Source organism: Notechis scutatus, chromosome 2 (assembly GCF_049901735.1).
Source record: "Notechis scutatus isolate UNSWTSFEM ecotype Mainland chromosome 2, rNotScu1.2, whole genome shotgun sequence".
Classification (NCBI taxonomy): Eukaryota; Metazoa; Chordata; class Lepidosauria; order Squamata; family Elapidae; genus Notechis; species Notechis scutatus.
In genome coordinates, this window is record NC_142010.1 from 102,693,302 (window position 1) to 102,704,542 (window position 11,241).

Here is an 11,241-nt window from a genome sequence, read left to right on the forward strand (position 1 = left end):
CATTTTAAATTGAGTGTTAAGCGTCACAAGTTATCTATTGTAAAAAAATATCCAAAATAAATTCATCATTATTTCCTCATATTGTTGAATATTAACTACATGTAACTTCTATTTGGGTGTTATTTGTAGTCTAAATCTAAATACATCTTGTCATGACCATTTTTGCCTATCTTGTTTTTCTTCCATACTAAATTAGCAACTGGGATTGCATAAGTAGCTCTGATTGGCAAAAAAAAAAAAAAAAAAAAGGCTCTGGGGAATGGACTTCTTGAGGAATAGATGTCCATGTTATATGAATTTGCTTTTGAAATTGAAATAATACATGTAATGAAAATGAGAAAAAATACAACTAACGATTTTATCTAGGAATATTTATAATATTCTTTTGACGTCTGTTAACAGGTGTATGAAATACTGTGTTATCATTTAATCTTACACAAACAGGTTTTCAACTTATATAGTGTCCTGCGTCCTACATTGTCAGAAGATGTTGAGGAACTTCTTTAATCTCAAAGATTCAAATGACTTAAAATGAGTAGAAGTTCCTCATTTCCCTGATATTAAAGAGGATGGGGGAGAATTGTGTTAGTCCAACAATAAAGAGCAAATTATGGATGTCATTTTACTAGGATTGCTTAGCAGTGACTACTTTTTGAGTTCTTATGAGCTCAATGGTGATATTATCTAAGCACTTTGTTTTCTGTTACCTTACTTTTTAATTTCCTTCAGATATTTTAAGCATCAGGATCTTTTCCAATGAGTCTTATTTTCACATTATGTGTCCAAAAATATTTGGCTTTTTTCAGTGAGTACCAACAGTGAGCTTTCTGTTTCATTTCATCTAGAATTTAATTATTTATTCTTCTTGTATTCAGGATATTCTCGGCTTTTTCTCCAGTGCTTACAATTCAGAGGCATCAAATGTTCTTTATTCAACCTGTCCAATATTTCTAGTTCTTATTTCATGTATTGTTAAAATTCGGATTACAAATGCTTGGGTACTATTTTAAACCATATGAGAAAAATGCAATTGTTAAAAAATTTTTAGCGTTGTCATTTTTTGGTACTGGAATATAAATTTATCTCTTCTCTTCAGCCACTGTTGTAGTTTCCAGACCTAATTATAGATTGTAGATAGCACACCTTAAATAGTTCTGCTGTTTTTTATAACACTTGCACCTTTCTTATTAGCAATATTTTTAGGGCTCATTTAACCTCACTTTCCAGAAAATCTGGGTCCAGTTCATTTCACAAATGTTTGTTATCAGCGTTGAGATCTTTTATGGTCACTTCTTCCATATAGAGTTCATCATCTGTTAATGATTGCTCATTTAACAACCATTCAAATTTGTGACGGTGCTAAACGAATAGTACTTATGACCAGTTCTTGACATTCTGGTCATTGCAGTGTCCCCATGGTCACTTGGCAAACCCCTAGCTCACAGTTGCAAAATCACAGCATCCCACGATAATATGATCATCATTTTCATCCTCATTTGCCAGCTTTCAACTGTCAATGGGAGGGCTAGCAGCAAGTTACAGATGGCAACCCTATAATGTCCTTGCTTAAGAACTGCAGGGGATTTGTTTAATAACACTATTAGGAGTGTCAGAATAAAGTGTCCCTAAATGATACAGTCACATGTTCTTGCACTTTGACAACTGCATTGTTTAATGATGACTTCCCATGCAATTATTATTCCCATGCATTGCATTACTTACTTAAATGTTTCTTTTTCATCATTCAAAATTCTTGCTTTGGTGAAGTTACTGTTGAAATATACAAATACTACTAAAACCTAAGCATAAAAGGTCTAATAATCGCTGCAGACGATTTGGAGATGGGAGAATAATCAGCTGAAGTTTGGGTTGATTTGTAGTCTGGAAAATCATTTAGTGAAGCAATTCTGCCAGAGACATGTACAGTCAAAGAGAAGATAGGATCCATGCTCAATTTTTTTAACTTGTTTATTTTGTGGATATGGAAAAATCCCTCTTGGAAGCTATGAGATGCCAGAAAAGAATACTAAATACAGCTCTTAATACCCCCCAAATAAATGTACAAAAAAGTTAGTAAACAGTATGTTATGATTTCTTTGGGTCCAATTTTCCCCAAGATATTACTATCTCTTGTTAGGGATATACATCCTAGCAGATCGTGCAATGGCAGTCTAGCAGACAGGCAGATATGTAAGACAAAACGTTGTAGTAGCTTACACTCAGTAAGACAGATACACTGTGCAAGTTAAATAGTTTTTATTCCAACAAGAGTTATAGCATAGTCAAAACGGTCCATATGTCATACACTAAGTTCAGTCAGTCCGGGGGTTATTCAGTTTGCAAAGTCCAGTGTCGAAAAAGAGGTCAGTAAACTTACAATCAATCAGTCCTGTGATATATCTCTTTTGCAGTCAGAGATATGAAGAAAATCAAACCTCCTTTCTTCTCAGCAAACTCGCAGTTTATCACCATCAATCCTTCATTGTCAGCATTCCAGTAAAAGCCGAGCAAACAGTGAGCTCCCTTGCTCCCTCTTATGGTGATTTTACAACTGCACCCAAAAACTTAGTTTACAGCAGGGGTCCCCAACCACTGGTCCGCGGACCGGTACCGGTCCGCGGAACAAGTCCTACCGAGCCGCTGGTTGCTGGGCGCCGCCATCTTTTTTTGATGAAAAAGTGCTTCCGGTGAGTTTTTCCGGTAGAAAGCTCACCGGAAGCACTTTTTCATCAAAAAGATGGCGGCGCGCTCGATGAGCTTTCGGAAGCCATTTCTCCCGATCACGAGCATGCGCCGCATTTTTGATGAAAAGTGCTTCCGGTGAGGTCACCGGGCGCTTTTCATCAAAAAATGGCGCCAGCTGATGCGGGGCGCATAAAAAGGTTGGGATCACTGGTTTACAGTTTAAAGTGATACATACACTTAAACTCACTAACATAGTTTATATATTATTTTACCCAAACTGTTAGGTAAACAATGTTATCCCTAACATTCTCCCCTTTTGGGTAATACAATAATATATATATCTATTTACAATTTCAACCCATAGTTTTCTCCTTTTAACAGATTGTTACAAAATCTGATCTAGTTATTGTATAACATAGGATAAAAAACATTCAAAGAATGGGATTTACTTTCTCTTCCTGTTCCATCCCATTTATACCTAAAATCAAAGGGAAAGAAAATTTTCCTTTCCAAGCCTATTTTTTAGGAGAAATCTGGCAGAATTATTTGGTTTATATCAGTATTTCATCTCATTTTATTTTTCCATTGTTATATTTAAGCAATTAATTCTGAGTCTTTATATTGTCATTTTTTTGTTTATGTGCCTTCAAGTCAGTGTTGATTCTTGGCAAATGCCTGGACAAGATCCCTTAGTTTTCTTGGAAGGTTGATTCATATTCAACTGAGCTTCAACTATTGCAGTAATCCAGACTGTTTCTTCCTAGCATCAAAAAAGCTACTGAACTATTTTCTCAATAAATACATAACTAAGGAACTGTTACATGTGGTCCTAAGGCCGTGGTGGAGAACCTATGGCATACATGCCACAGGTGGCATGCAGAGCCCTCTCTGTGGGCATGCATGCAATCACCCCAACTCAGCTCCACCGTGCATGCGCGCATGCATCCCGCCAGCCAGCTGGTCTTTGGGCCTCTGCTGCGCATGCGCGGGGGGGCGTGCACATACATGGGATGCGCACATGTGTTGCATTTTGGTTATGGATACGTGCTTTTGGCACTCAGTGCCAAAAAGGTTCGCCATCACTGTCCTAAGGCATTTGAATAATTGGAAGATTTTTGCTAAATAACTTCATTAAAGAAATCCTGAATGCTATTGCTAGAAAAAAAAGTGTTATGTTTTTATGATTGGAAACAGGAATTATATAATTTTGGCAATGCATGAATAAAAGAAATACATAAGAACATATGGTTTGCTTTCATCATCTTCTAAAATTTCAACTTTCAGCATAGATCACCAAAGCTGAGTATGAAAGTGTGTCCTTAGAGTATAGGAAAATGCATGTGAACAAGATTGTTTTGTCATCCAGAGGTCTCTAAGAGTAATCCTTGAGATACAACCAGTCACTTAATGGACATTCAAAGTTACAGCCTATGGCCCTGTTTCAAACTTACAGTGGCTGCAGCATATGGGACCCTGAGCTACTTGGGCCTGTTCTCTTGCCTCCTGAAAGGAGCCACCATTTCCAGTGCTCTGACAATTCCTCTAACAAATGGCGACTGCTTTCAGCTTTCTGCCAAGATCAGTTGGCTATTGGGAGACTGCACACCTCTCCTAGGCTTTGGGGAAGCCAGCTGTCTTGCAAAGGCAGCAGCTTCAGGACCAGCTTCCCAAAACCTTTCCCTTGCTTAGCCCCTCCCTCCCCTTCCCACTCCACATTTATTAAACAAAACAAAACAAAAAGCTGGGAGGGACAGACCCTTCCCCATTAGAGGCTGAAACTAAACTCTGCCCCCTCCCCCCATCTCAATCCCTTTTAACCACTTAATTGGCTAAATTTAGTGCATACCTAGAAAGAGGGTGTCAAAATCTGGTTGCTCACCTTGATGAGACATCGCCAGGCTGAAGATAGAGGAAGGAAAGGAGGAAATCAAGAAAAAAAAATCTTTCTGCAGCTTGTTTGCCTTGAGGAGCTGAAGAAGTAGTTCAGCTCAAAAGGAAAGTGGCAGCGCAAACCTGCACCAAACCACCATGGTAGAAGCTGGGTTCTAAAGGAAGTCACAGAGGTAACAAAAAGGATGCCGGCTGCTTTGGAAAGCAGCTCCCATGGCCTCCCACACCTGTTACGTACCACTTAACAACCCACATTCCTTTAATGGTGGCATCAGGAAGAGCAGAGGCTGCCTCACTTAAGAGTTTTCACCAGTTGTGACCTTAATGGGCAGGCTCCGTTACAGTTGTAAGTCGAGGACTACCTACATCTGCGTAGATACAGTCCTTTGAATATGGCCACAGAAACCTATTTCTTTCGTGGCTTGGGGTAGTAGCCCAAGTTATCGTTGCAAATTTACTGCTGATCTATTATTGCTTTTAGTTTCTCGCATGATTAAGTACTGCGTTCATCTTTAACCACTATTTTAAGGTATGTTCAGGTGCTGCAAGTATTCATACAAATTAGAGTTTATTAGAATAGTTTTTAAGACAAACCTTAATCTGAGATTTGTATATTTTAGGTAATGTAATGTTTGGTTTCAGGGTAAGGGTTACTGTTGATTTGATTGGGTTTAATATATTCTCTCCCAATTCTTTTTCAGCTGCTGCAAGTCCATTACACATGTTAGCAACTCATGCATCTGCATCCGCCTCTCTTCCAACGAAACGTCAGAATGGAGATCAGTCTGAACAGCAAGACTTAAAACGGATCAAAACAGAGGATGGGGAAAACATAGTTATAGCTGTGAATGTTGAAACCCCACCTGTGGCAGTGAGTGAACAAAGCAACAAGAACTAGGAATGTGGAGGAATAGTCTTTTAAAAACAATGGTCCTTGGTGCCAAAATGAGACCTTTAAACATCTAAACTCTTGAACATGTTCTCTCATGGCGGGGAAAGGGGCCCTGTGACTTCATCTTTCAGCACTGAGAAACACAGGTGGCCTTAGAACTCCTTAATTTAAAAAAAACAAAAACATGTCTAAAACATCCTAGTCCGGAGGCTGTGACCCCTCCCCCTTCCATTTCTCCTTCCTGTTCCGAAGAGACTCTTTATACGTACATATACATTGAGAGGAAAAAGTTGGGGAAGATAGCAACTTTAAAAACCTATTTTAAAGATTGAATATTGGAATATATCCCAGCATGATAAGTTCTCCGCGTGATTGGATTTCAGACGATTGTATATTCCTCAAAGGGAACAGAGGCAAGGAGCCATTTCCAACATCTTGGCAGCTAGCCTTTCATAATGACCTACCCAATGCAGTTGTTGGTAGATATGCAGTATTTTGTTGTTCACATGTGGAATTAGAAATTTTTGATGTGTACTTTCATTTTTTTTTTTCAAAATAATGGGGTCTTTGACATTTCAGATCACTCCATTTTTACTCCAGAAACTTTGGAATCACATACTACTTTTCATGTGAAATTTTGTTTGGTAAAACCGAATGTAGGGTTTTTTAACCAATGGAATGATTTAATTTTTTCCTGTTAAAGTTCAGATAAAGCTAATTTGTTACATCTGCAAATTTTCATATTTTAGCAGTTGCCTGATAAACTTAATCAAATTTTATTACCTTGTGTAGTGATCAAATGCTTCTTTGGGCTTGCATGTTACTGATTAGAAATACAGTGTAAATGAACTGTTAACTGACGTAAAGAACTGCTATGAATTTGACCAGAGCTGCACTTATCTGTTTCTCTTTCTTGCTACCTTTTGCTGTTTGTTACTTTGTGTTGACTTTGTCCCTGGCAAATTTTTCCAGTCTAAAGTAAAAAGTCTAATAATATTGTGTATGTTTAAAATGACAGACTGTTCTTCATTGGAAAAACAAAGCCTTTATCACATGTCCTTTTAAAAAGATAAAAATATCTTGTCAGAGATATATTGAATATTTTTAAGCTAAGCATCCACCAATAGAAATATAACTTAATGAGTTTAACTTTTGATGTCCTATGGAGACCTTCTGGGGTCTTCATTAAAGAGTGGCCACTGTGGTTTTCTAACAGTGGCTACTATAGTATAATGAAATAGTTTTCTTTTTAAGAAAGAAAGTGTTTGGCAGTTGGAATATTTTAAAGGTTTCTTCTCTGAGTTGTGAAAGAAGAATTCATGTTTTATTACTGAACTAAACTAACAGCTGAGAGTTGTTTTGTCCAATTCACATAGTTTCTTGTCCCTTTCACATATTTAAGATGAATTGAAGGTGAAGACCTGGCTTTAACCTTTGATTTGTCTTGCTCTTTTTTTCTTTTGGGCTATAATTTATATGTTTTTATCATTTCAAGAAGAATCTGTATTTTGATGATGGACTGAAATGGCTTGGAATGGCTTACAATTTAGTCAGTTTTTGGAAATGTTTTATCAGAAGACCAAATATGAGAAATCTGTACCAAGTATCATGTTATCTCACACGGTAGAGCTGCTGTTACACTGTCAATGAAGATAATACGTATTAAACAGATTATGAAAAATTGATGTACACTAGCTGGTTTTATAACAGCCAATATAGGCTGGGTGAAGCAAAACATTTTCTGTATCTGCAGCATTCTACTTTTTGTGCTGTGGTCATCTAATTCAGAAGTAATGATATTGCATTATTAATAAAACATTTGGTTATAAAATTACTATTTCATGAATAATTAGGAAAAATGACGCAAGTTTTTGAATAAAAAAATCTGGTAAAATGTTTAAGACAATCAAATGGTTTAGACTTGGAAGTTCTCTTATATCACTGTAGTCTTTGTAATTTATGAACTAGGTAGAGAAGTCAAAACAACAGAATTTAATTTGAAGACTCTGTTAAATCTATTGCTCTTACCTGTTAATAACCTTTCTTTTTCTACTTTTGTGACTATTTTAAACTGAGTAAGATGTTTCAGAAATTGTTGCTTTTTCCTGTTATTTCACTCTTAGAAATATTTGAATACTGAAGAGTATAAGGCAGATTTACCATCTCCTCTGGTGTCATAGCTCTTCTGCTATGACAACAGACACTCCCCCCCAAGCTGTCCAAATCTGTTCCAGAAGTTTAGGAAAACCTGTGTTTCAGATTTTGAGGGAACATTGGGAGATATGTGATAATAATTTTCATTCAGGGCAGAAGTCAAGCAGTGGACATGAACATGATGCTATGATTTCCAAATTACTTTTGTGATGGATGTTTGAGATACTTGTCTTAGCTTTATTTAAATATAATTCCATCTGCCTAGCAGACAGGGGGGAAAAACAGCCATACTTAAAGTTGGGAACTTTTTCTGCAAATATTGCTCTGTTTTCTTACCAAAATTTTAACACTCAGGTTTCTATAACCTAAGAGTTTGTATGAAAATAAACACTGGATGAATCTTAGTTTAATGTTACAACTGTTTCATTCATATTGCATTGTAGGATAAAGTACACATACAAAGCAAGAACTAAGGTGTGCAATTACAGAATGTAGGGTTAGTAATATTGCTTATCATCCACTAATGAGGGAAATTATTGCTGAGTTTTTTTCCAGAAAGCACAAGATTTAAAATTAGGTAGTGGTACAGTGAAAAAGTATACGTAATTCTTAAAATAATAATGAAGAATAGAAAATCTGAAAATCAGAATATAGTTATCAGTAAATACTTACATAGTGGGTCTGTATAATGATTTGGACATATCTTTTGTGTAATGGAGCAATTTGTAATTGCTTGTTTGTGAGTTGAGCCAGTTTCGAACTGCTGCTGCCAAATATTTTTGTAAGGCAACAGAGTTTGAGAGTTTTGTGGGGATAATGGCCTTATTCGAGAATGGGAAAAGAGTAATTGGGTCAAGCATTTTAAGAATCATTGTATTAACAGCTGATTGTACCATGAATTACTGAACTTGTTGCTTTGTATTGGTTTCAAGGTAACCTAAACAACTTGAGGGTATTGCTAATTAAGTTCATTTTAAATGACACCATTTTTAGTTGTCCCTCAGATGCTAGGGCATGTGGATGTAAGGGTACTGTTTCATAGATGGAGAAATCTGATCTTTTATTGGTAGTATATCATAGCAGTAGTTTATTCATTGGAGTAAATTTAGTGTCAGGAATTCAGTGTAGCATCAGCTATTAGATATCTAGCTGATGATTTCATAAAAGGCTAAGCAATGTCAGAGCTTGTACTTGGATGAGAAATCTTTTTTTTTTTTAATCCCAAAATTTTAGATTCCACTTTGGCATCCAAAAAGAAAAAAAAATCCCATGGAAATTGATGGCAAACCACTTATTTTTGCCAGCAAAACAACATTAACCTGGCTCTGCAGTCACTAAGAGTTGAGTTTACCTTATATTTTTAACAGCTGTAATTCATACAGTTAAATTTCCTCTGATATGTATGAAAAAGTAATGTAGGTCAATTGCATTTCTTAGTGCATATAACTAATAGTGTGTGAAATTTAGAATATTTAAAATTGCAGCATGCTGAATTTGATTACAAGTTTGGCTTCAGACTAGAAACTGCGAGAACATGAATCCTGATCCCACTTTTTGCATGAAGCAAGCTGGGTAACTTTGGGTCAGGCAAACCCTCTCAGCCCTAGGAAGAAGGCAGCAATGGCAATCACTTCTGAAAATATTGCCAAAAAACCTGCAAGGAGTTGTATAGTCAAGACTGATTCAAAGACACAAAGGAAAAAATAGCATCTTACTAGAATTGCTAAATTTACTTTTTGCCCTATGCACTTATTATAACCATTTTTCCCTTTAAGCAGCCAAGGAATTAGCAGTTGGGCTTGTACAGTATGTTAAGCTAAAGTCAAAATTCCATTATGAATTACAATGCATGAATCCAATCTAACAATGCACTAATGTCCATAGCAATAGGTGACATAGTCACATCATAATTATGTTTTTGATTCTGATAATCATGTTTTGGTGTTTATCTGATGATAGCAAACAGATTTTGTCATTTGTGTCCCTTTGCTCCCTTACAGGTTTAATACCACACAAATTGGATACTGCCCATAAATATACATGCTACTTAGTATACTATAAATCATTGTTACACTGCAAAACCAACTACATATAACCCAATAAGTTGCATCTCACTCCTAGGATGATTTTATTGAGGGAAATAATGTGCAAGAGTTTTAGATCTTTACCTGTTATCATTCATTAAAAAGATTTGTTTACAAATCTTGTTTCAGGCATGTTGAATTATCTGACTAAATCATAATTGGATGGGTTCACATATGCCAAAACACAAACCATACAATGGCTTAATGCAATGGCTAGCATATTTAGATGATATAAAGTCATTTTACCTGGTGAACCTGACTACCACTACCTTGTCTCCTTTATCCAAATTATTTCCATTTAAGCTCAACTCAGAATATATAACCAACATTTATCACAAATGGCAATTACTCTTAAGTTCAGCCAATATAATTTGTTCTATAAAAGCCTAGTTTATACTTAAAGAGTTGGGACATGTTACTGCGTGATTATGAACCAGGCAGAATGCCTTGATTATGTTTAAACGTTGTTGGTCTTAAAGCAGCCTGAAGTTGGTCTGGCTCTTAGGGATCTGAGGTCACATAAATATAAGCATTCATGAATAGCTTCTGCGCTTTTATGTATTTGGCAAAATGTTTATCTAAATTGGATGTAGAAACAAGTGGCAAATGTAATTTGAGAAGTTAAATCATGTATTCTTCATGTGACATAAAAACCTGGCAAACAGATATAATTACATTGAATTATTTTAACATTTGATATGAATAAATGTTTGTATTCATGGTTTAAATTTAGATAATTGAATAATGGCTATGTCACCTGAATAGCAGTATTTAATGTTTAAAAGCCCTCTCCCATCAATATGAATTCTGGAGTGCAAACAATTGAATTCCAAATACAGTGAAAAGCAATAACTTAGTGGTTTAGTCTTGGGCCTCTAAACAGAGAAGCAAGCATTGCAGCTTTTCTTTGTATTCTAGTCCCTAGAAGGCAGGGGGGAAACTGGGGAGAGGCTCATACTCAGCACTTGTGGAATATCTCTGATCCAGCTTAGGCCATCCCGCTTTTTTATTTTTATTTTTTTAAAGAGCTGTGTCCGTAGCCAGCTGTGTTTTAGCATGTCATGAATACCCTATTTATACATAGGGTTTATTTACAAACCAGTACTGATTGCAGTGTGAATTGAAATTAGTAACTTGGTTGAACTTCAGGCAATTTCAGTGCAGCACATTAACACTCGTTTACCTCAACAGTTTTTCCCTTTGAAATAGGAAAATCAAAGTTCATCAGCACATTACTTTGATTGTATACAGCATTTCTATTAAGTCCCTTCAAAGTATGACCAGATTATTATGGTACTTTCAAGATGAATTTGAAAATTCATAAAATAAAATCCCCATGTGTAAAAAGTGAGATTTGTATTTCTTGAATTCTGTCAATCTTGGAGAAAGGAAGACCTTCATATTTTTAATAAAGAATGAGAAAGTGTTTCTTGGTAAACATTTTGAGAAGCCTGAATCTTGGGTACTAAGTGGGAGCTGGATATGGATGACGGGGCTTGAATCACAAGCAATATAACACATTTTACAAAAATTAAT

The 11,241-nt window shown here is 36.0% G+C and overlaps 1 protein-coding gene and 1 long non-coding RNA gene across 2 annotated transcripts in view; both read left to right on the forward strand.

The window, feature by feature from the left end:
* FOXK2 (forkhead box K2) overlaps positions 1–11,056 on the forward strand; it is a 53,276-nt gene extending 42,220 nt beyond the window's left edge. Inside the window, exon 9 of the mRNA XM_026676978.2 lies at positions 5,277–11,056. Within this exon, the coding sequence (XP_026532763.1) occupies positions 5,277–5,473 (197 nt within the window). The 3' untranslated portion in view covers positions 5,474–11,056. The remainder of the gene's footprint in view (positions 1–5,276) is intronic.
* Positions 13–4,424, forward strand: LOC148132151 (uncharacterized). The gene is made up of 2 exons (XR_015747640.1): positions 13–2,132; positions 3,050–4,424. It is a non-coding gene; the product is annotated as an uncharacterized LOC148132151 (long non-coding RNA).
* Positions 11,057–11,241: the final 185 nt, after the last annotated feature.